This window comes from Empidonax traillii, unplaced genomic scaffold (assembly GCF_003031625.1).
Source record: "Empidonax traillii isolate 1590-97213 ecotype Southwest subspecies unplaced genomic scaffold, ASM303162v1 scaffold22:size5013007, whole genome shotgun sequence".
Taxonomy (NCBI): Eukaryota; Metazoa; Chordata; class Aves; order Passeriformes; family Tyrannidae; genus Empidonax; species Empidonax traillii.
In genome coordinates, this window is record NW_020955215.1 from 2,446,936 (window position 1) to 2,472,104 (window position 25,169).

Consider the following 25,169-nt stretch of genomic DNA (forward strand, 5'->3'; position numbering starts at 1 on the left):
CATGGGCACTAAACCAGGTTGCTCCAAGCCCCATCCAACCTGGCCTTGAACACTTATCTGAACCACAAAACATAATTGCTCAGGAGGAGTTTAGGTCCTTTTCTGCAAAAACTGTTTCTAGAAACTGTAATTTAACTATTATAAAATCTCATGGCGAGCTGTTTCCATCCATCCTCATCCCTAACCCCTCAGGTCGTTACATCACACGGGCGAAAAAGTTTCACTGAACGGCTTTTCTGTGACACCAACAGCCTCGCACCCAGAGGGAAATAACTCAGCAACCTCTGCAGTGCTGCCAAGTTGTGACTTAATCGCCTTTTTTCTCCCATTCCTGGAATATTTCGCGAGAAAACAACTTGCAAAGGAGAAGGGCGGCGCTCCAGCACCCCCTCAGACATCTCACCCCCCCCCCCTTCGCCCCCTCAGAGCCCCTCCCACCCGCTCAGCCCCCGGCGCGCTTCCCGCGCTCTCGCGAGATCTGCGCCACCCTCAGCGCCGGCGCGGCCGCGGCCCGACGGGATCTTTCGAGAATTGCCGGCCCCGCGCTCCCCCCTCAGCGCCGCCGCCATGTCCGTGGTGGGCATCGACCTGGGCTTCCAGAGCTGCTACGTGGCCGTGGCCCGCGCCGGCGGCATCGAGACCGTCGCCAACGAGTACAGCGACCGCAGCACGCCGTGAGTGAAGCCGGGGAGCCGCACTGAGGCGGCGGGAAGGCGCCCGCGGGGCCCGGCGTGGCGGGGCCGGGGAGGGAGGGAACCGGCGGGGCCGTGAGGAGCGGAGGGGTAAATTGCTTAGAGACAAGAGGTAAAGCGCGGCAGATACGGTGAATCAGCCGTGCTCCCTGCCTTTTGTAGAATCACAGAATTGTAGAATATTAAGAGATTAGAATGGACCTTAAAGCTCATCCAATTCCACCCCCTGCCGTGAGCAGGGACTCCTTTCACTATAGGAAAGGCTGAGAGAGTTGGGGCTGTTCAGCCTGGGGAAGAGAGGGTTGTGTGGAGACCACAGAGCCCTTTCCAATGTCTGAAGGGACCTGCAGGGAAGCCGGGTGGGGACTCTGCAGTTCTCCCCCGTGAGGGTGGGGAGCCCCTGCCACAGGTTGCCCGGAGAAGCTGTGGCTGCCCCATCCCTGGGAAAGTTCAGGGCCAGGTTGGATGAGGATTGGAGCAATCTGGTCTAGTGGAAGGTGTCCCTGCCCATGGCAGGTGCTTGGAAAAGGATGAGCTTTCAGGTCCCTTCCAACCCAAACCACTCTGGGATTCCACGACTCAATGTGATCACTATATTCAAAGCCTGCTCATGTAATGAGCATTTCCCGCACGTTTCTCGAGGAGAGTGTGTGTTGCTTCTGTTTAATAAAACTTCCTGAGAAGGAGAGAACTGGAATAAAACTCTTCTACGAATGAATTGCAAAATAAAGGTGGGAAAAGACCCTCCAGTGCATCAAACCTGGAGGGAAACAGGAAGGCTGTCTTAGAAGTGTTTCTGCAGCTTCCCCTGTGTTGTAGTACGGCTTTGCTTAAGCAGACACTGAAGTAAATTGCTGTCTTGGTAAGACAATAGCATTGTCTTGGATGTTTGGGGTTTTTTTTTAGATTCCTCACATCACTTAAAAAAGCCCAGAGGCAGAGAGTGACCTTGCTTCTCATTAGACAATACCTCACTCTGTTTGCTTGCTCTTGTCTCTAAGCAATGAATAAACGGAGAAGGAAACTTTGAATTCAGCACATGTGCTCGAGTATCTGGAAATCTCTTTTGTGTTCTCAATAATATGGAAACTTAAAGGTTGGATGTGCTGGGAAAACTTTAATGTAGAGAATGTCAAAGCTGTCCTCCAATAAGTCCAGGTATTTGGCTCTATCTGCAGATAAATATATATATATTAGTGATATGAGCACAAATCTCTCATTAAAGGAGATAAGCTAAATAAAATTTCTGACATAATGTGTCAGAAATCTCTTGGGAAATAATACAGTTATGGGAGGCTGGAGTGAAATTGGAAGAAATGAGCATAATGAAAATGAGAGGGTTTTTATCAGAATTTAATCTCCAGGTACTGTTCTGAGGAAGGCAGAGAACCATCCTGCAAGCAGACCTTTCTATGAAAGGAAATTGTAAATGATATTTTAAGTGCCTTGGAAACAGAAACCTGGGTCAAAAAGTCAGTGCTGAGGCGTTTTTAGAGTAGGGAAAATCATGCAAGGTGTTGTGACAGGCTTCCCAAGGAACTGGCTCGTGGTCAGGGTTAAACATTGTGTTTTCTATAGTGACATCCAAATTTTGGGAAGGCTTAGCAGATATGAGTTACTGTAATAATCTGTGTGATTAAAATAAACCCCACTGAGTATGTTGTGCTGATTTCAGTGGCACAGATGACACTCATGGAATCTGCTCTCAGCTCTTGTACTTGGATTCTTCCAGAATCCTGCAAAATTTGAACTTGAACATCCCAAAGCTGAGAAAAACATGTTTGTCTTTGGGTGTGGAAAAGTGGTAGAGAGAAAGCTAGTGAAAACAGAGAGGAGAAAATAAGATAGTTTAATTGTTTCCATAAGGATGAAGGGACTTGGATGAAGTGAAATCACTGAGACTGACCCTTGGAGCTGGTGCTGATTGTCAGTGCAGAGGAAATGAGGGGACAGGGGATCTTTCCAGGAAGTGACAGTGGTGGGAGGGTGAGGTTGTGCTTGCAGGTCTGTTAAGCAGAGATTTTTAACTTTCTAAAGTGTTTCATTAGACCTCTGATGACCTTCACTGTAATTGTTTCTCCTTATAATGCAGTGGTTAGTTATTCAGCTTCCAGAAGTTGTGTAATAGTGTAATTTGTATTTAATGAGTTAACTCTGGTTCCTGTGAACTGATTTGAGGAATAAGACTGTCTGTAAATTCTTCCTTCCCTCCCTTCCTCCCTCATTCCCTCCCTCCCTCCTTCCCAGTTTCACTCATCTCTCTGCGGGGTCCCTGCAGGGCTCCCCAAGGCTCCTCTGAAGTGCTTGATTTGTGTTGGTGAGGGGCTGTTGGTTTGTGAATTTAGCAGTGAAGTAGCTGGGTGGGGCTTTTTCTTTTTGTCCAAGAGAAAGGCAATAATTTATGTTCGTGTCTTAATTTCTTTCAGGAGACCACAGTAAATTAATAATCAGCTTTCTGCTCCAGGGCTCCTTAGGTTTTCACCTGTTCCCTTGTTGTGGGTCTGCAGAGAATAAACGTCCCAGTTTTTATTGACTCAAATAGTTGTTTCAAACAACAACAGATCTATTCCGAAATGTTAATTCTGTTGCAACATATGCTTTAGGGTAGGCCTTGCGTCATTTATTATGTTATTAATAAATTGGAAGAAGATATAAATCCAATGCAATTATATCACCCCAGTCTTCAGTTCTGGTTTTGACAGTTTCTGCTTAGAACACCCAATTCCAAACCTCAGGCTGAGCTGGAATGTGTTTCTTGTGGCAGCCCTACGGCATCACCCTGCTGTAAAGCAGATTCTTGACCTGCTGTATGGAGAGCAGCTTAATTACACTGTTAGGATGTTGTGTGAATAGGAAAGATCTGCTTGCTTAATGGCAGGTTTCCCCCCACTAAGTTTACCTCAGTGGTATGAGGAACTTGGATTAGAGGGCTGGATTTCATCTTGTTAGGGCTCCTACAGTTTGTTAAATATGTAAATCAAGAGGCTTAATCAGCCTAGGAATTTCTCCAAAAAGGAGGATTTCTTTGTGCAGAACTGTGGCTGCCACAAAGCACTGGGGAGTAAAGCACGATCTTCCTTTCTGTAATCCACATCATTTCAGTGGGGACAGATCAAACTCTCAAGCACCAGTCTTTCTCTACAGGTTTTTTCTTCCTGCCCTCGAAGGGTTTGCCTTAAAACTGGAAAGCTTAGTTAGCATCTGGAGCAGACATGTAGGAATGATTTCCTTAATATCTGATTTACCTCCTGTTTGTCTTCTGAACACTCAAATGTTTCCTGTGTTGTTAGCGACCAACTTATCTTTGGGTGGCTCAGATACACAGGTGATTACTGAGATAAAGGCTGTCTGCCCAGTCAGTACTGAGATGGAAAACTTGAATGAGCATGAATAATTTGGATTTAGTGCTGTTCTGCAGTGAGGGCATTGCTGTTTTAACTGGAATTAGAGTGCCTGATTTTTCCAGAATCCACAGAACACTCCATGCATATATTGCAGTGAAGGACCAACTTTCTAAATGGTCCAAATAATATTAATTGGACCAGTAATATTCTAAACAGTATCAACACTTTTTACCAAAAAACGTGCAGTGCAGCTGTACCAGTCACTGACTGAACTCTTTCTTGTCCTTGTAGATCCTGTATTTCCTTTGGGCCCAAGAATCGCTCGATTGGTGCTGCAGCTAAAAGCCAGGTGAGCGTACAGTTTGGGTAAAAGCAGCGTCACCGGCCAAGAATCAGCTCAGCAGAGTGTGGGTTTTATCACTGCAGATAACAGATGTCTCTGAGCCAGTGTCCTGGTGTCTCCATAACTAATGAACAGCTGAGCTTCCTTCAGCTGTTCAGCATGTACTGCTGCTTTGTCATCTGGGATAGAAATCTCAGGGTTGATCCCTGCACATAATGAAATGTGCAAAATAAATCTGTGCCTCTTAAGAAATTCTGATAAATACTAATTAATTTTTTTTAAGTTGCAAATGTAAATTCTAAAGCTAAGCAGTGATGTTTCACCCTGCCTTAGCTTCTTCTCTTTCCTTTGCATTATGGTGGCTTTTAATTATATGACTACATTCTGTAGAAATCCATTGAGTGCGTGATTTTGGCAGAAAAGGGACATACTTGAGTGTGAGTAAATACAGCTTTCTTGACTGTTTGTGGTTGAATTACAGCCTCTAAATTACACCTCTTGGGTGTTCTTGCCCATAGTTTAAATTTCTGTTGCTGTAGGTAGGTAAACATGATTTAAGGGCTGAGAAGAAATTAATCTGATTGGATTTGCTTGTGATATTTAGGTCCTGCTTTATCATATCTTATGTTGCTGTGAAACTCCTATAAAAATGATTTATTTTTTTCAAGTCTCCCACAGGAAGTGACTAGTCAAACAGTTGGGTTTTCTTAGCTTAAAAGCCTAGAGATAAATGAAGATTCATTATCTAGAATAAAAAAAAAAAATCACTGGACACAACCATGTTATTCAAGAACAGCACCACTGTACTAGAACCAAACACAGCTGTTTTTTCTGGAATTGAGTGTCTGCTTAGCTTAATGAAATCCATTGGCACAGAGCCCAGTAGAGATGAGGTATGTCCTGCAGAAACTAAACCTAGAGAACATCCAGCCCAGGTTTCTTAGGAAATAGACACCTGACTGGAACCCAATCCCAGGTAAATGCTGTATGGAACAGTGCTTGTCTGCTCTCAGTTACTGTGGTTTTCAGTATGTGCCTTGCTCTAATGTCAGTGAAAAAATTCAGTTTATTTGCACTACATGAAACGAGCTGTGGTGATTTTTCACTTCTCCATTTGTGCTTATCTCTGCTGTTAATAAAAGACAATCTACCTTTTGTCAGTTAAATCAAGTTGACAGTATCATCTTGGGGCCCTCCTGACTTTTTAAAGCTTCCTGCCAAGGTCCTTGAGCTGTTTTGTGAGAGTATCTGTGTTGATTGTCATGTGCACGTGATGAACCTGAGCTGGAGTTTTCATCTGTGTGCTTGTTTTGTTTGGGAAATAACTGACTGCAGCGCACTAGAAAGGCAGGGGTAGGAAACAGGTAAATGGCAAAGAGGCTTTGCTAACAGTTCTGCAGAGTGAACTGCACATACACTGGGAAAATTGAGTGCTGCTGTAATCAATATTTCATAGACTCTTGGCTCAGTTTTTAGCATACATTTATTTTACATCTCAAATTCCTGCAGGTTCCTTGAGCAACCAGAGGGAAGTTGCCTCCCAGCACCTGCCCTGACACTATTAAGATACTAATGACAAAAATATTCTGGCAAGAGAAGCATGAGAACAAAACTCTTGTCTTCTGTTTGAAATTCAGATGTTCCCCTGCCATGTTGTATTAAAGATTTCTTTTCCTCTAGGTTATTTCAAATGCAAAGAATACAGTACAAAGTTTTAAAAGATTTCATGGTCGTGCATTCTCAGATCCCTTTGTTCAAGCTGAAAAAGCAAGCCTTGCCTATGAACTTGTCCAGCTGCCAACAGGCTCAACTGGCATCAAGGTAAGTCTGGCATGTTTGAGAAAGAGCCAGAGGAAGAAACTGATAAAGTTTCCTTTTATCTCTTTATTTTAAATCTGCTCACTGTAGTTTCTGTTCTCTTTTGAATTAAAAGTCTTAATAGGGAATGAAAGGCTAATAATGGGGATGGTGCCTGGGTTTTACTGCAGTGTAATATGTGTGCACAATTTTTGTTTGAAGGCCATGTATATGGAAGAAGAAAGAAACTTTACTATTGAGCAGGTGACAGGAATGCTTCTTACCAAATTAAAGGAGACCGCTGAGAATGCGCTCAAGAAGCCTGTGGTTGACTGTGTTGTTTCTGTAAGTATGTGATACAACAAAATATGTAAGACTTATTTACTATCATAAACTGATATGGTTGCAGCATTAAATTGTGATTAAATTACCCATTAAACTTGAATATCTGGGTATCTGCCTTTTCTGTTTTAACCAAATCTTACATCTCTTCTTCAAAACTAGGCTTACTTCATTAATGGTCTTATTTATGCTGCTAGTTAGCAGCGTAAATAATATTTGTTACCTATCTGGTTCTTTGCTCCAAAAGTGAGCAGCTTGTGATATGGAATGGAAGAAGTTTCACTAAAATTAACTTTGTCTTCATGTAATGTTTCTTTTTCTTTTTTCTCTGTTACAAGTGAAATGAACACTGAATTTGAATGATGCCTCAGCTCTGCTTTACCAACTCACTGTCCACACTTATTTACTAAAGTTGGCTCTGGGAAATGTTAATATTGAATTGACACTATGGTCACCTTGCAGGTTCCTTGTTTCTACACAGATGCAGAAAGGAGGTCTGTGATGGATGCTACACAGATTGCTGGTCTCAACTGTCTGAAACTAATAAATGAAACAACTGCAGGTAATTCTTTTGTTTCCCTCACTCAGTGCTGTAGTTTTATTAGATAAAAGGGCTTTTTCCCTGCCAGTGATCCTTGCTCTCTGGAATTACAGCTCATTTTATAAGCTTAAAATAGATGAGTTGATCATAAATTTTCTTAACCTCTGATCTGTTTTTCTCATTGCTTTACAGAGGCTTAAAGATATTTCTTGAATATCTTTTTTAATGCAGCCAAAGGAAGGGCTGATACTGTTTAATGTTCTTCTGTGCTTCTTTAGCACTGGGAATTTGGTTTAATAAGATCAGTGTCTGTAGCTTGAGAATTACACCAATAAACAGGGTTAATATTTCCTTGTACCACTTATTTCTTGAGCAATTACAAAACTGAATGTCCTAACTATACTTTTATTTCTGTAGTTGCCCTTGCATACGGGATCTATAAGCAAGACCTGCCTGCCTTGGAAGAGAAGCCACGGAACGTTGTTTTTGTGGATATGGGGCATTCTGCATATCAAGTTTCTGTTTGTGCATTCAACAAAGGCAAACTGAAAGTAAACAATCTGTTACACATGCATTTTAATTACCTGTAGCACATTCATCAGCACATCCAGGGACTGTGGCAGGCAAGCCTGCCGGGCTTCACAGAAGTGTGTCCAGACAGCTCAATTCATGTTCCTAAAATTGCACTTTGTCTGGAGCAAAAGTAGGGCAGGGAACTAGAGAGCTTTTGAGCAGTGTGTGGAGGAAGCAAACATGCCTTAATCAGCAGACTTTGGCAAAGAATAAAAAAACCTGGATTAAATGGTTTATTCAGAAATTACCATATCTGACTGCATGCTGCTTTTAAAAAAATACTCCCTTTCAGTCATAAGATCCAGCATTAAAGCAGGAATTCTCAGAACAAGGTGTGACAGATGTTTTTTAACGTCATGTAAAAGAGTAAAAACGTTCTTAATTACTGTAAGCTGCCAGTGGAAACTAAGGAAGTGACAGTGTACTTTCTGAGTGTACTTTGCCAAAGCATTGGTGTTTTCCAGCAAATACTAACATTTCCTAATGGCTTTCTGAACTTTGCAGTTCCAGTAACGTCCTCTTGATTGGCTAGAGAAGCAGATGCAGATTTTAAAGCATTGGGTAGTGAAATGCAGAGAAATGTTCTGAGAACATTCGTTTCATAGTAATTCTGTTTAGTGAGGAAACATAACCTACTCTTTGTTTCTCTCAGATCTGTCTTTTAAACTTGAAAGCCATGGCAGTATGAAAGGGATGCTTTTGGGTCTAGATTGGAGAGCTGGGCAGCAAGGCAATCAGAGAGTGTAGAGGGTGTATGGAGGGTAATGTGTAACTTCACTGATTTCTGTTCCTTATAAAATAAGTTCCCAGTACGTTCCCAGATCAGAATCAGGTGAGGTGGATGGGCTACAGGTGTTCTTTGCAAGTAACTCTTCCGTCAAAAACAACCACCTATTTGGAAGAGTTAAAATCATTTATTCTCCTCCTGTTTTATTTTTAGCTTGGTGTAAGCATGTTCCACCCTTATGAGGCATCAAATATTAAACTGGGATATGATTCAAACTGACAGTGGCTAAGCAGAATTTGGAAACATGGTCTGCTCACAGCAATAGTTACTGAACAGATTGTGTTAATAAGCCTTGCACTGTCTTCCTACATTTCTTTTAGAAGCAATTGTCACCTCATTCCAAGAGGGGAGGGGGGCCCGGGCAGGGGAGCCAAGGCTTCTGTTTAGCATTTGAGATACCAATGTTGTGATTCCTGCTTTGATTTAGAGTTGAACTATATTTGAAACAAAGCAATGCTTTGATGTTATCTGCTAATTAGTTTCACTGAGCAATGCCTCATTATACTATTACTGAAGGGTTCCATTTCTTTAAGGTTCTTGCTACAGCATTTGATACAACACTTGGAGGCAGGAAGTTTGATGAGGTGTTAGTTGAATACTTTTGTGAAGAATTTGGAAAGAAATATAAACTAGACATAAAGTCCAAGATCCGGGCGCTGCTGAGGCTGTACCAGGAGTGTGAGAAGCTGAAAAAACTGATGAGCGCCAACGCCTCTGATCTGCCCATGAACATCGAGTGCTTCATGAACGACATAGATGTCTCTGGAATGATGAACAGGTAACGTTTGAACCTTTAGAAGGGCAAGCTTTAGAGTGCCCTTCAGTCAAAAGTTGGTATTAAGTAGCTCTTTGGACTGGCGAGAGGTGGGAGCTCAACAAACAGCATGTGCAGGAATGCTGCTCCAAATGGAAGTGTTTAGAGACTGGTCAGTAGCCTGGAGTTAGGAGGGAGGGCTGTGAATGTTGCAAGGGTGCCTGGATTATTAGAACCAACTTGGTGAGGGAGAATATACTAAAGTATAAAACTAGGGTTGGGGGAGAGAAAAATTTGCAGTACACAGTTCAATTGACATTCCTTCAGTTTTGCATCCTGTTGTGTTCGCAGCATTGCTTATGGTGTGTTTTAGCTTTGTTTTATGGCTTCTTCCAACAGAAGCAAATTTTTAGAGATGTGTGACGGACTCCTTGCGAGAGTCGAGCCGCCCCTTCGCAGCGTCCTGGAGCAGGCCAGTAAGTGTGTGTGCCTTGTGTTCTGCATGCAGAACAGAGACAGCCAGAGGGCAAACTTCTTTGGGTGTTGGACAGATGGATTTAGCCCAGCAACAGTTTCTTGCTTTAGCAGTTTTAAAAACTTTTTAACACGAGCCAAGATCTGAAATTTTTACTGCTTAGAAACTTAGAGAACATTCTTGAAGTAATGGTTGGTCTAATAAAACTTCTAATTTATTCATGTGAAATAGAAGCATTTAGTCTATAAAACCCATTGTCTGACTCCTTTCTAGAGCTAAAGAAGGAGGATATTTATGCCGTAGAGATAGTTGGTGGTACCACAAGAATCCCTGCTGTAAAAGAGAAGATCAGTAAATTTTTTGGCAAAGAAGTCAGTACGACTCTGAATGCAGATGAGGCTGTGGCACGAGGTTGTGCACTGCAGGTAAAAAGTGGTTTGTTTTAGTTGTTTTTTTATTGAAATCCACAGCGCTATGGATAAACTTGAGATAGGGCAGTTGCTTAATGGCATGAGTGGAAATCAAAGCTTGGGTGGAAATCAAAGCTTAGGTTCTTGCTAATGGAAATCTGTGTCCTGAGCTCTGGACATGGTCACTGTTGAATGGCTTAAGCAGTAGTAAATACTCAGTAGTTACTAGTGCTGCCATCTCTTGAATGCACCTGAATTTTGCTCTCATCACCTCTAACACATGCTCACAGTTCTGTTTCATCAGGGATATAAACTAGCTGTTGGAATCTGCTTAAGAAGAGAACTTTGTGTTCTAGTATGCAGAAGTCCTGGTCCTATGTCACTCTAGAAAAGTAGCTTTAATTAAATTTAATCTCTGATTTCTTATATTGGCACTGAAAATTCAGTAGTCCAACGATAGCAAACCAAACACAACGACTCTAAAGTAAAACTTGTGTATTTCCATTTTCAGAGTGAGCAGATTGTTACAGCTGCCTGAGAAGGAAGGGTTCTTAGTGCTTCCAGTGCTTGTTATGCAGGTCCTAAGTCCATCAGTATTAGTCTGCCTAATACCTACATATTAGCAGCATAAATAGCTACTTGCTGAATTAAATTGCCATTGATCTGAAGTCTGAACGTTTGTAATGTGGCTCTTGTGCTCTTGCAGTGTGCTATTCTGTCCCCGGCTTTCAAAGTGAGAGAGTTTTCTATCACAGATTTGATACCGTATCCTATTTCTTTGAGATGGAATTCCCCAGCAGAGGAAGGGTTAAGGTAAAAATAGTTCAATCTTCTTGCATTTACAGCTTAAAACTAAGTGGTGATGACTAGATTAAATAACACAGTAGGAGTAAATACCCTTAGAATAGTGCTCGCTTAACACTTCAAATTTTGACACGTTGTTAATGACAGTAGAAAACAGAATCAAGTGGCAGTTTGGCACTTCCTACATGGCTGTTGGCCTTAATTGACCTGGAAGGTGAGGTCAGGACAGTCTTTTGTCACTTCATAAGGAAGCTTTTCCTTAAGATATAAGAGTATCTAGAAATGTGTTGTTGGCTTACCAGCTGCATTGTTCCACCTATTGAACAGATGCTCTGTTTTCTCTTGCAGTGACTGTGAGGTCTTTCCCAAGAACCATCCTGCTCCATTTTCCAAGGTCCTCACATTCTACAGAAAGGAGCCCTTCACTCTGGAGGCGTACTACAGTTCCCCCAAGGACCTGCCTTACCCAGATAGTGCTATAGGTTAGGACCACTCTGTGGCTTTCAGCTTTATTCATAATCTTGTCCATGTGTCAGGAATTTTCTGTCTAATTATATAATCTGGAAGTGCACCCTACTACAGATTCTGTAGGGACATGCTTCCAAATGGATCTACAGTAAAATAAGTGGAGTAACATGAAGTTTATGGATAAGAGGACCATCCTAATATTGGAGCAAACCTGAAAGGGGAACACTGAGAGTTTTGCAGTCTTTTGCTGTGTTATAAGTAACACCAGCTTTTACAGCATACCTTAGAGAATTCCTAATAGCTGTGTGTGCCAGCACTGCAAAGTAAAAACTGGATTGTCTGACTTGAGTAGGATTTGATATCCCCTGAGTGCATTGCAGTGAGCTGTGTCAGCAACAGGCAGGTTTTACTTTGCCTTCAGGACTTATATTTATCAAATCTGTTTGTTGTTTTTTTTTCTTCTCTGGGATTGTTTAGCTCACTTCTTGGTTCAGAAGGTCACTCCTCAAACAGATGGATCCAGTTCCAAAGTAAAAGTCAAAGTCAGAGTAAACATCCACGGCATCTTCAGCGTTTCAAGTGCATCTTTAGTGGAGGTTCATAAATCTGATGAGAACGAAGAGCCTATGGAGACAGATCAGCACACAAAGGAGGAAGAGGTAACAGACTTAATTGCTCTTAGCTTCTTAAAATCCTGGTGAAACACAACTGGTCCAGTTCTGGGGAGAGTCTGAGACTTGTGTAATGATCTAGTAGATGTGTCCAGCAACTAAAATATGAGATTAAGTACTAATTGTAGCATGTTACACCAGTGACAAATCTCTTTAAATCAGGACTGTGAGGTGTGGATGAAATTGTTAATCATGGAGATGTTACTTGCCTAAGCAAAGACTAGGAGCTTATAATTTATGCCTTAAGACTCTACTTGAGTTTTCAGTCTTTTCTTTTGCCCAAAAGAGCATTAGAGGTGTAAGTGATGTGATCAGCCTAGGAACTGAAACAGTGATCTGCATTTGTTTAATATGTGAAATTGGATCGCTCTGAATTTCAGAAGATGCAAGTAGATGAGGAGCAACAAAAAGCTGAAGAACAACAGCAGACCCAACCTGAAAATAAGGCAGAGTCTGAAGAAATGGAGGTAATGTGAGCATTTGAGACTTTATTTTCATTAAATTCCTGAGAATATGCAGAGTGTGAGCATATCTGCTGCCTTTGTCATAGTTCTGGAAGCTGAACTTTTATTTCAGTGCACTGGTAATCTATTGTGATTAGAGCTTTAGAAAGGCCATCAATGGCACTGATAACTGCAGATCCATCAGGTGACCTGGTACTGATAAAATGAGGGAACTCTCCTGGTCATAGAAGAAATAATCATCTAGTTTTCAATAATTTAAACACTAGAAAAGTGTTATACTATGAGCACTGTGACCCAAGAATGTAGACGATGTGCCCAAAAAAGGTCAATGATTGCATTATCTGAGACTTCAGCAGTTGAGCTGTTGGAATGACAGGGAGCGCTTAGTTCTGATGCTGAGGTGCACTAACTCAGTCACAGTTTTTCTAATAGAGGTCTTGACTGGTCGATCTGAACTGACTGATGATGTTGTTTTTACTATGAGTTTATTTTTTCATTGCAGACTTGTCAGGCTGACTCAAAAGACAAGAAGGTGGATCAGCCACCTCAAGCCAAGAAGGCCAAAGTGAAGACGACCACAGTGGACCTTCCCATTGAGAACCAGTTGGTGTGGCAGATAGGGAAGGATATGCTCAACTTATTCATTGAGAATGAGGTAAACTCTTACTTGACCAAGCTGAAAATGTTACAAATTGGTCTCCAGAAATGTTGGTGTTCATTAAACAAGGTTAAAGCTGGTCAAGGAAGGAAAAGGAATAAAACATGCAGTTAAAATTCTGGTGTGAACAACAGTGCCCCATGGAGGCAGAATACATGCGTCCTGTTCAGTGATGCTGTAACTCTCACTGAAGAGCTGTTCTGCCAGAAACCTCCAAAATCACCTGCAGTTACAGGGTGCAGGTGGCCCATCAGGGTGAAAGTTTCTCAGCTGGAGCAAGATTTTTCTGTACTGTTTTGAATATCACACCAAAACTCAAATTGATTTTTATTCATATGCTGTGTTAGAACAGTTCTATAAATTACAATATTGCAAAATGTCCTTCAACCTTAAGCCTTTGCTCACAAAGTGTCCTGACAATAAATAAGTTGCTTTTTAGCCAACTAATTTGACTACTTGTTCACAGGGTAAGATGATAATGCAGGACAAGCTGGAAAAGGAGAGGAATGATGCCAAGAATGCAGTGGAAGAGTATGTGTATGAAATGAGGGACAAACTCTGCAGTGTTTATGAGAAGTTCGTTGGTGAAGATGTGAGTACTGCTGGATTGTCCTTTGATATGTTGTGTTACAATGAGCACTTGTAGTTAATAACTTTTGACCTGTATCACTCACTGTGCTTGCTTATATATTCAGACTTTAAATTTGAAGAAATAACTTGTAACTTTCTGGCTCTGAAGATAATCTGCTAACGTGGCTCAGGCACAAACCGCTGGTTCTCTTCCAAATCAGTTGCAGCAATTAAGATGGTATCAGGGTGTGTTTCCAGACTAGGAGAACTTGCACAATCATTTTAGGACAACCTGTTCTATCTTGGCTCTTTGTCAGTATTTAGGATAGTTTTAAGATCAGAAAAATTAAGACAGAGCAACCCTACCCAGGAACATATTAGGTGGGATTAGTCTGACTAAATGTGGGCTAAATTTGTATCTGGATTGGTTGCCTGAAACTCTCTTGGCATTATTAATCAGCTTTCCCAGTTGTACTGAACGAGCTGGGTGTGTATTTAATATAATTCTAGTGGGATGAATCACTCTGGACTCCTGACTGGATCTCCATTGATTACAGTGGAGCCTTGCCAGCCAGGTGTCTGCAGAGCCCAGTACCCACATCAGAGCCCAAACTGGGACATGTCAGAAGACATTTATGACATCTTAGCTAAAGATAAGTTTCACTCTGTTCTCAGACTTGCTCATATAGTGATGATGAAAATGGGAAGGAGGGAAAAAGAAGCCTTTTATGTTACAGAATTGTTCTAAACTGTGAGTGTCACAGATGGTTCTTCCTTGAGCCTGATCTCCGCCACAGAGCCATACAGAAGAATATTTTGTTTCTTTAGGATAAAGAGTTTCAGCTGGAGTTCTTTGGGTTCTAAAAATATAACTCTTCCAGAAAGGCTCCGAGTATCATTTAATGCCATCTGTCATCTAATAAATTCCCTCACCATCTATTTTGTGTGCGTTGCTTCAGGATCGGAATAGCTTCACGCTGAAGCTGGAAGATACAGAAAATTGGCTTTATGAAGATGGTGAAGACCAGCCCAAGCAAATATACATTGATAAATTGACAGAACTGAAGGTAAGTGGTTCTTAAATTCCCATGGGAATTTACTGAAGCTGTTGTTGCAGTGAGGAGCTCTCTGGGGTCTGCTGGTTTGGAGGAGGTGAGCACTGGTGACAAACTGCTTGGTTTGGTTTTGAATTATGCAAGGGGCAGCTCTCAATAGACCTGTAACAACACAGGGTTGAGGGAGGCTCAGTCTTCCCTGTAAGTGGAAAGAAGAGTCAGAGTTCCAAGGAGTTTAGAAACATTGGTGTATCCCATCAAACCTTGCAGGATCCCACAGTAATGCTCCATGGATTTTGATACCCTTTGTGCTTTGTTTCAGACTCTGGGTCAGCCTATTCAGGCAAGATTCCAAGAATCGGAGGAAAGACCAAAAGCATTTGAGGAGCTGGGGAAGCAAATCCAACAGTACATGAAAGCTGTTCATGCATTCAAAGCAAAGGTATTTCCACACTTTAATTTCTGGAAAATGTAAGAAAATGGTACAGATCTTGCCTGAATTTTAGGTAAGGTGCTTCAGACAAAAAGCTGGTGCTACTTCCTGGCGAGCTTATGAGCGTTTAATAGATTTTTCCTAAGTGGATGTTGGCTTGCAGGCCTGAGTCTCTTTTTTTATCAGGTGTTGATTTCCTTGTGGAGGGAGAATGCCAGCAGCAGTAGAACTTCAGGTCTCTGGTTACAGAGCTGGTAATCAGCTCAGTTCTCTGCTAACCAGAGCAGCTTCCTGGCTCAGTTGTCTTTAGTATTTTGAAGCTAAAAGTCTGAAGAAATAAGGGTGCGGTTTGTGCTCAAACATTCACAGAGCTGCTCCTGCTTTGGCTATTTTAGGATGAACAGTACGAGCACCTCGATGAAGCTGACATGGCAAAGGTAGAGAAGAACGCGAATGAAGCCATGGAGTGGATGAACAATAACCTCAATCTGCAGAACAAGAGAAGTCTTACTTTGGACCCAGTTATAAAAGCGAAAGACATCCAGGCTAAAACTAAAGTAAGTTTTTCTACGTAAATCGCTGTATTTCCATGATTTTTTCTGCTTATTGGTCTAGTTTTTTGTGCTCAGAAAACACTGAGGTGAGAAATCTCAAATGTGTTGGGGAACATCAACCCTCAACTTGAATATCCCAGTGGTGCTCTCAAAAGTTAAGTACAACTGTGGGGAGGTTAAAAACATTTCCCATGATGTTTGTTTCTGTGTTTTGTAGGAATTGACAAGTATTTGTAATCCCATAGTCAACAAACCCAAACCCAAGGTGGAACTGCCGAAGGAGGAGCAGAAGCCGACGGAACCGAACGGACCAGTGGACGGGCAGGGAGATGCCAGAAGCGGGGCCCAGGCCCCTGAGCAGGGCACTGCCCCCACAGCCACCGAGAAGAAGCTTCCAGAAATGGACATTGACTGAATTTCAGCACTTGTTTATATTATTGCAAACTACAATAAAGCTTTAAGTTGTCAACTTTGTATGTTCTGAATCCAAACTGAAGCAAGAGAATCCCACAGCGCTCTTGGTAACTCCTGGAGAGGTTTGGGCAGGGCAGCAGGTCAGAACACAGAGGTAGCAAAGGACTCGCTCAGCTCAGCAGTGTTTGCCGTTATTGATTGTATTTAGAAGTTTTGGTAGTTTAATTAGCCCTATAGGAACAGCCATAACCTGCTTCTCCATTTTTAATGTCCAGGGTGAGCCAATCTTCCTTTGAAGGACAGCGACAGCAACACCTGAAGTCTGATGTTCATATTGCTCTTCCCTTTCCCTGGGGATTGCAGGAGCTGGGACTGCAGGGAGGGAAGGGGAGAGCCCGAGATAGAGTCTTCCATTGCCTGTGTTTTAGTGTTCATGCCTGCTCTGGACTCACTCTGATTTGTACTGGAGCAGTTGATGGTTACAGAAGGTTTGCAGAGCAGAGGGGTGGTTCATCAGCACCTTTATTCCTTAGCTTAGACTTCGAATCAGACTCGGAATGTGCTCCTGGACATGGAATTGGGTTTCTGGCAAACTCCCCAGCTAATTAGGCCCTGTAACTCTTTGTCTCTAGTTAAGTTAGCTGCTTGTAGAAAGAGTGAATTCTTGTATTTCAGCTGCCTATGCTGATAGTTGATTCTGACTTGTTCCTAATTTTTTCTGGCAGGGGTATGCTTGCTTCCACGAGGCCTTCATTTGGAATGCTTGGTTTTTTGGTTTGTTTTTTTTTTTTTTCCAGGAAAACCAAGAACTGATGGATTTGGCTTTTTTTTTTTTTTTTTCTATGAGCTTTATACAATGATTTGCTTCTAGTACTGATTGTTATTAAACTTGCAAACATTAATTTGTATGTGTTAAAATCCAAAGCTGAAAAAAACACCCATTCAGATATTGCAAGAAATAAATGCACTGGATTCTACTGGATCACCTTCTTCAGCTGTTGATTCCAATGGAGGAGAGGACGGTGTCGGGGTGGATGGAAGGGCTGTGTCCCTCCTTGCTGGAGTGTGCAGGGAGCTCTGCAGGGCTTCCCTGCCCGCAGGGGTTTGGCGGGGTGTGAGGGGTGTCGGTTCAAGCCCACCCTAATCACAGAACCACGAAATGGCTGGAGTTGGGAGGGACCTTTGGAGTCCAACCCCCTCTCCCCAGGCAGGATCACCTGCAACAGGAGACACAGGAACGAGTCCGGGTGGGTTTGGAATGTCTGCAGATAGGGAGACTCAGCACTTTCCTTGGGGCAGCTGTTCCAGTGCTCTGCCACCTTCCAGGGAAAGAGGTTCTTCATGGTGAGATTGAGTGTGTGAATGTAAAGAAGTATCGCTGATGGTTCGGGGGACTCGGGGACCTGTCTGGGGTGGGGAGGGGCGACCGTTCCCTGAGCACCCTCGGGCTGGGTCGGCCCGGCCCTCCCGGCCACCGGGGGAGCTGCGGGGCTGGGCCGGGCCGGCGCCTCCTCCGCCCGGCAGCGCTTCCCGTCCTTTCCCTTCCCTTCCCTTTCCTTCCTTTCCCTCCCTGCCGCTGCTCCACCAGGGGCTCAGCCGGGCCCCCCTCGCCGTCCCCGAGCCCGCACGGCCGGGTGAGCGACCGGGTGAGGCGGGGCCGGGCCGGGCCTCCCTCCGGCCCGAGCCCCGCGGGTGCTCCCGCTGCTCCCGCGGCGCTCCCGGCGTCAGGCGGAGCGGTGGGAGCGGCTGTAACCGCCATAACAACGGCGGGGCCGCCGGCGCCAGGCTCGGCCTCGACTTTGGGGGTTATTCCTCAACTACTCCCGTTCCTCCCATCCCCCTGGGGTCGTGCCCACCCCGTGCTGGGGCCCCTGGGACAGCCCGGGACGCGCAACGCGGCCACTGCTCCTCAAGCTGGGAATAAACATCCCCCGCTCGGCTGCGCTGCCGTGGGTGTTGGGGATGGGAGCGCGGAGAGGGCTTTAACCCCTGAGCGCCTGTTGTTTCTCCGCCCGCAGCCCCAGAGCCGCTGCCAGAACCGCAGGTTCCTCCCGCAGACAGCACCGACGTGTTCGTGCCTTACATGAGAAGTGCCCGACCCCGGCCCCAAACAGGAATGGTCACGGACCGGCACCTCGGCCCTGCCACCGCGCTGCTGTGAGTCTGAAGGTAATCCATCAGATGTGGCTTTATTTTCCCAAATTTGGAACTGAGAGATGCCCTAGGGCCGCTTCTACAAGATACCTGTGCAGCATTAGAACCTTTTTAGCGATATCTTCACTGACTAATTACAAATACGGCTTCCCATCCCTTGTTTCCCGTCCCGTTTCTTTGTTTGCTTTAGAACACTGGACAAGAGCTGCCGTTACTAATTCCTTTTTTGGGGGTCTGTTTTCTCTTTCAAACACCAATGAAATGTCCTTGTGTCACTTGTGCCATCTCTGTATTTCATTATTCATCTGTCTTTGGCTACTAACACACAGTTTACTTTCTGACTTCTCAATATTCTATTGGGTTATTTTATTTTATAACACTACCAATATTTTTTCAACCTGTGGAACTTCCTTAATTATATTTCACATTGTTACTTGGGTTTCTAACTCTCATAGTAGTGTAAAGTAGATATCCCAAATTAATCATTGGAATAGGACGTGTTAACTCGGTTGATGTTGCAGAGTGGTGGTAACTCCACAGGAAAGTTAAATGTCTTCAGAGGACAAGGAAGCTCAGGAGGATGAGCTGCTGGCTCTGGCCAGCATCTATGATGAAGATGAGTTTAAGAGAGCTGAGTCCGCCCAAGGAGGAGAAACAAGAATTTGTCTGGACTTGCCTCAAGACTTCAAAATTTTTGTGAGTGGTGAGTTGAGATGTTTTGTGTTATCCCCAAGGAGGTGTTACCACGCTCGTTTTCTGGTTGTGGAGTGTCCTGCAGGAGCAGTGACTGGACAAAGCCATGGCTCAGCCTATGCTGTGCTTGTGGTAGTGTTGGGCTTTTTATTTGAGTAGTTTAATCCTCATACACGCAACTTCTTTAGTAAACTTTAGAATTACAGATGAGTAATAGTATTTCTTCAGAATAATTAGGTTCACTTACTGTTTTTTTTATTCCCTTGAGGATATGTCTTCCCAGGTTCCTGGTTTGTGCAGGATCTAACATTTCACAGTTCTGGTGTTCTGCTTTAATCACAGAGCTACAACCCCTGTGGCATTTTACTGCACTGAGTTTTGTTATTTAGGGTTGAACAGATAATTTTAACCCCAGAAGTGTATCAAATTAAAAGACATTGGCTGCTGTCATAAACAGCGACAGTTCATTAGTTTTCATTTTCCTGTTGTTTCTCAACCTGCCTCGGTTGTCTCAGGTTCAGGCAGTTCCACAGAAAGCCTCCAGAGCAGTGGGTTCGAGTACTCCGTGTGCTTCCTGCCTCCCCTCGTGCTGAATTTTGAGCTCCCACCTGACTACCCATCGACGTCCCCACCAGTGTTCACCCTCAGTGGGAAATGGCTCTCCCAGGCCCAGGTTTGCAGAAGATTTTTAACATTTTGACAGAGCTGAGCAAGTTAATAATTAACAGTGTTATGGGGAATGTTGATGAAAGTTAAAAAAAAAATAATGGCATTGCTCTTCAGTTGGCTCTTCTTTTGTCGTCTTCTTGTTTTCACTTGGTCACTATTCTGAGGAAGGAGAGTTTGCACTGAGGAGAACTATTTCATATGCATTTTATGGGTAGATTAAAAACTAGTGAATCTATAATCAAAGCATGCACTTTGGACCATGGGAGGAGAGGAACCCACTAAGGAGTTGTCTGAACTTAACCCAAATCAGGAATTGTTTGCTCTTTTCCAGCTCAGCGCTCTTTGCAAACACTTGGACAATGTGTGGGAAGAGAATCGAGGCTGTGTGGTCCTGTTTGCCTGGATGCAGTTTCTGAAGGAAGAAACACTGAGTTACCTGAATATTTCATCCCCATATGAGCTAAAAATGTGCCCTCAAGGGAAAGCACAGAACCGGACGCAGTTGGGGCCTCTCGATGCTGGGAAGGACTGTGGGGGTGCAGCAGGCTCTGCCACAGCTGAGGAGGAAATCATGGATGCCAGAGCTGTGCAGGACGTGGAGTCCTTGTCAAGTCTCATCAGGGAAATCTTGGACTTTGACCAGGCCCAGAGGAGAAAGTGCTTTAACAGTAAGATGTATTTGTGCAATATCTGCTTCTGTGAGAAGCTGGGCAGCGAGTGCATGCACTTCACCGACTGCAGCCACGTGTACTGCAAAGCCTGCCTGAAGGACTACTTTGAGATTCAAATCAGGGACGGGCAGGTCCACTGCCTCAACTGCCCCGAGCCCAAGTGTTCTTCTGTCGCCACTCCTGGCCAGGTAACACACGTGTGCACACAGGGCTGGAGGGTCCTGTTAACTCACCCCAAATTACAGGGGCAGAGTGTGGCTCTGCATGGTGAGCATTGGGAATGTCAGAGTCACTGAGGTTGGAAAAGACCTCTGAGATCACAGAGTCCAACCTGTGACCAATCCCCACCTTGTCAACCAGACCAGAGCACTGAATGTAATGTCCAGTCATTCCTTAAACACCTTGCATGGTGGGGACTCCATCACCTCCCTGGGCAGCCCCTTCAATGACTGAAACCCTTTCCAAGACAAAACTCCTCCTGATGTCCAACCTGAATCTCCCCTGGCATAGCTTGAAGCCTTTTTCTGTTGTCCTGTCCCTTGTTCCCAGGGAGCAGAGCCCGACCCCCACTTGGCTCCCCCCTCCTGTCAGGGAGTTGTAGAGAGCAAGAAGGTTCCCCCTGAGCCTCCTCTTCTCCAGGTTGAGCCCCTCCAGCTCCCTCAGCTGCTCCTTGTGCTCCATTCCCTTCCCCAGCTCTGTTGCCCTTCCCTGGACACGCTCCAGCCCCTCGATGTCTTTCTTGTTGTGAGGGGCCCAGAACTGACCCGAGAACTGGAGGTGCTTCAGTAGTGCCCAGCACAGAGGGAGGATTCCTGGGGACATTTTCCAGGGAATATATGTGGGGACATCATCATCATGCTCTGAGGCACACAGAGTCATTGGAGTTAAAACTGTATCCCTTGGCACCTATTTTTCCCAGTTTATTAGTACTGGCATTGATCAGCAGCCTCCCATTCCATTTAACACTGCATGCTTTTCCTAATTATTATTAGAATAGCATTTCAATTTCATGACCTGTTAGAGAATTAAGTGGATTCATCCCAACTGTAGGGATTTTTTCATTGACTTACTGTGTTTTGCTGAGGGTAGGAGGCTCAGAATTTCAGATGCAGGTAATCATAGAATCCCAGGACAGTTTGGATTGGAAGGGACCTTAAAGCTCATCTCATTCCACTCCCCTGCCATGGGCAGGGACACCTTCCACTATCCCAGGTTGCTCCAAGCCCCGTCCAACCTGGCCTTGGACACTTCCAGGGATGGGGCAGCCACAGCTTCTCTGGGCAACCTGTGCCAGGGGCTCACCACCACCACAGGGAAGAATTTTTTCCTAACATCTCCTGTGGCCTTTAGGTGAAGGAGCTGGTTGGAGAGGAGCTGTTTGCCCGCTATGACCGACTGCTCCTGCAGTCCAGCCTGGACCTGATGGCCGATGTGGTTTATTGCCCCCGCCCGGGCTGCCAGACCCCCGTGATGCAGGAGCCCGGCTGCACCATGGGCATCTGCTCCTGCTGCAACTACGCCTTCTGCACCCTCTGCAAGATGACCTACCACGGGGTGTCTCCGTGCAAAGTCACTGCAGGTGAGGCCCCTCCACCCTCCCCCAAGGTGCAGTTAAATCTTGTATGAAATAGTCAGAAATTGAGAAAGGAAACTCCTCCCCGTGAGCTTTTTCAGAGACCAGACACATTCATTTTGTCTGTTGCTGGCAATTAAATATTATTCCTTTGATGACACTCCAGAGCTTAGGAGGTCCCCAAACTGCTGATTGTCAAATGCTGAGAGGCCATAGGAAGGGAAGAATAATTTTATATATATATTTTTTTTACCCTTTCATGGTAATCCACTACTTTGTGTAGTCAGTTAATACTGAAATCAGGTGGAGGCTTCTCTCTTTGGCTTCAAAATCCTGTGACCAAGTTTCACTAAATGTGTATTCAGAGAAAATTCCATTTTCAAAAGTTTACATTGTAGACTTGTCCTAATTTCATTGACATGTCTCTTCTATAATGAAACAGTGTAAAACTTGAATTTTGGGGCAGAGATGTTTATATTTTTCTTTCTTTTTAATGAACGCTGTTAGTTTCCTTTGAAAATCTTTATGCTGCAGTTAGCTGGACCTCTTGATATGATTTATCACAAAAGCTGTTTGGTTTGCTTTGGGTTTGTTCCCCAGAGAAATTAATGGATTTACGAAACAGCTATTTGGAAGCAGACGAGGCAACTAAAAGATTTTTGGAACAGCGCTATGGCAAGCGAGTGATTCAGAAAGCCCTCGAGGAGATGGAAAGTAAGGAATGGCTGGAAAAGAACTCCAAGTCTTGTCCTTGCTGTGGAACTCATATAGAGGTGAGCGTGGAGGGAAAGGCTGGAAAATCATGGGAACAGAAATAAGCAGAAATTAGGGCAGTTCAGTGTTTAGGCTGGGACAGAGGTGTGTTTGTAGCCTCCAGCTTCACCAGGCAAGGGGAATTTCTAGGAAATATTAAGAGAACTTTCCATTTCTGTCTGTGTTACGTGGAAAAGGAGGTGAGGTGATGTTTGTGGAGCTCAGGGATTTAAGATCATCCAGCAATTGGTGGTGTTCAGGCTCCAGTACTAAACAGATCCAGGTTGACTATGGATTTGTATGAATCCTTCCATTTCCTGCGTGTTTCAGGTTACTGTTGCTTCACACTATAGCCAGGAAATAAAACCAGCTTCAGAAAAATATTAATTTCCAATATTTTTAGTAGTATAGCCAATATACAGTGCTGGGATTCCAGCTCCCAGTTCTTTTGAACAGTGAAAAAAAAAAAATCAGTATATGATGGAGTTGGGGTTGAATGTGCTAATTGGCTGGTGTAGTTTTGAGGGCTGTTATCATAGAGAGACTGAAGCCTGACACAGTAAGATGCTGATGTTGCTGTTTCTTGGTTTTTGCCCCCAGAAGCTCGATGGCTGTAACAAAATGACGTGCACAGGGTGCATGCAGTACTTCTGCTGGATCTGCATGGGCTCTCTGTCCAGGGCCAACCCCTACCGGCACTTCAATGACCCTTCTTCCCCCTGCTTTAACAGGTTTGTGCTTACAGGTGTTTCCTCTAGTGCTGGAACACTTACTCTCTACTTTTTCTTACAGTCTCTCCCAGATTTTTACCTTGGAATTTGTTGCTTTAGTTTAAGATACAGTTTTTTCTCCCAAATATTTACCCTTACAAGGACCCAACGCTAACAGTAAAAATCCGGAATGATTCAGGATGTGCTTTTGCTTTTTAAGAATTTTTGTTTCAAAATTCTGGAGGAGTCTTCAGGGCATATTCCTGATTTATTTTTGGTCAGGGTCATGACCCCATCCTTTCTGTGCTGCCTCTGCCTCTGGCACAAAGCCTGCAGGGAAGTGTTTCCATGGAGATGCTCAGGTGCAGCACAAGGTTTTGGGTCAGAAAGCTGCTTTTAAACAGCTTGCCTCACATCATCACTGTGGGGAAGGATCAAGGGACAGAGGGTGCTGCTGCTGTCAGGACAGGGGAAAGGCAGCTCAGAGAGATGTGACAGTGGCAGCCTCTCGGCTTTGTGTATTCCACAGGGACATGTGCCCCTCACAGGGATGGTAGTGCCTGGATCTAAAGTCAAAATCCCAATAACCTTCTCAATTCACCATCCATTCTGCCATGTGGCTGACAGGATTTTTCTTGTACTTAGCCCTTTTTCAGCATTCTCTCTTCTCCCAACAGTATTTTTTCACTTCTTACTCTGTTTTCCTTTTTCTTTTTCTTCTGTTGTCCTTTTTTATTTTAGTTTAGCTTAACCTCCCCCCATCTTGACTAAGCTCATGTGCTTTATAAAGAATAATTTAGAATCAGGGACTCATAGAACCATTTAGGTTGGAAAAGACCTAAAACCATCCAGTCCAGCCATTACCCTAGCACTGCCCAAGTGCCTTTTTGTCCCCCCTGTGCCCCAACTGATGCTCATATGTTTTATTTGCCCAATTCCATGTGTCCAGTGAGACTGTGAGTTGTCTGGAGCAGGCAGGTTTGGCTGCTGATTATATCCTGCCTAAAGACCACCCAGGAACAGCAGCCTGCTGGGTAACTTTAATATGGTTTGGATGATTAATATTTTCAGGGATTTCTTGGGACATGATGTGTGTAAGGTACCATCAAACCCTCTGGTGTAACGAGCTGTAGAAATGCAGAGTCCCTTACTTTAATTGACACTGACAGCACGAGTGGTTTGTGATACTGAAAAAACCAGTGAAGCTTACTGTTTTTGTACTTTTTGTTGCAATTAGATCGTTTTTAACATATTTAGCATTATTATCATTAATTGTCTGTCTTGCAGATTGTTTCAAGCCATGCACATTGATGATGGGGAGTTCTGGGAAGTTGAAGATGATGACCAGTAGCTTTCTCCAGCAACAAAAGGTGAACAAACCAGAGACAGATGCTTTTTTTGTGTCCTTTGTTTGCTTTTCACTTCCATTGTGTGATAGAAGAGTGGCAACTACCCTGCACTGCAGGATACTCACACCTCAGAGCCTGTTGCCAAAGCCAAAGGAGACCGTTTTACCCATCCTGGGGTCAGGATCATCATGGAATACCCTAATCCCATCGATTATTAAAGACATACCACATTAAATACAACCAGTCAGAAGTTGGAAAATTACTGGAAAAATGTATACCAAGAGACGCTTCCTTTTTAAAAGCAAACAGAAGCCTCAAATCATGGAAAGATTTGGGGGTTTCTTTAGGGAGACTGATCTTTGGAGACTCTTGGATCACGAATATTGTGGGGTTTTGGGCGGTTTGTTAGAGCTGTGGAGCTGTTTCTGGAGCTGTTCAGTGGTGCTGC

At 44.0% G+C, this 25,169-nt stretch overlaps 2 protein-coding genes across 4 annotated transcripts; both read left to right on the forward strand.

The window, feature by feature from the left end:
* Positions 1–516: 516 nt before the first annotated feature.
* Positions 517–17,131, forward strand: HSPA4 (heat shock protein family A (Hsp70) member 4). Its single transcript, XM_027902054.1, has 19 exons — positions 517–674; positions 4,328–4,385; positions 6,060–6,200; positions 6,399–6,521; positions 6,981–7,080; positions 7,477–7,610; positions 8,953–9,197; positions 9,573–9,649; positions 9,922–10,073; positions 10,765–10,871; positions 11,211–11,344; positions 11,808–11,989; positions 12,382–12,468; positions 12,968–13,120; positions 13,590–13,715; positions 14,653–14,760; positions 15,071–15,190; positions 15,577–15,738; positions 15,953–17,131. Exons 1-19 carry the CDS (start codon positions 568–570, stop codon positions 16,148–16,150), a joined length of 2,514 nt encoding a protein of 837 aa, XP_027757855.1. The 5' UTR covers positions 517–567; the 3' UTR covers positions 16,151–17,131.
* A 772-nt stretch (positions 17,132–17,903) lies between these two features.
* Positions 17,904–24,762, forward strand: RNF14 (ring finger protein 14). Of its 3 annotated transcripts, none has more exons than XM_027902074.1 (8): positions 17,904–18,318; positions 18,825–19,006; positions 19,512–19,669; positions 19,997–20,524; positions 21,687–21,915; positions 22,510–22,682; positions 23,263–23,393; positions 24,660–24,762. In XM_027902074.1, exons 2-8 carry the CDS (start codon positions 18,853–18,855, stop codon positions 24,721–24,723), a joined length of 1,437 nt encoding a protein of 478 aa, XP_027757875.1. In that variant the 5' UTR covers positions 17,904–18,318; positions 18,825–18,852; the 3' UTR covers positions 24,724–24,762. The 3 variants fall into 3 exon arrangements, with proteins under 3 accessions (XP_027757875.1, XP_027757866.1, XP_027757884.1); XM_027902065.1 differs by having other exon boundaries at positions 18,844–19,006; XM_027902083.1 differs by lacking the exon at positions 17,904–18,318 and having other exon boundaries at positions 18,888–18,999.
* Positions 24,763–25,169: the final 407 nt, after the last annotated feature.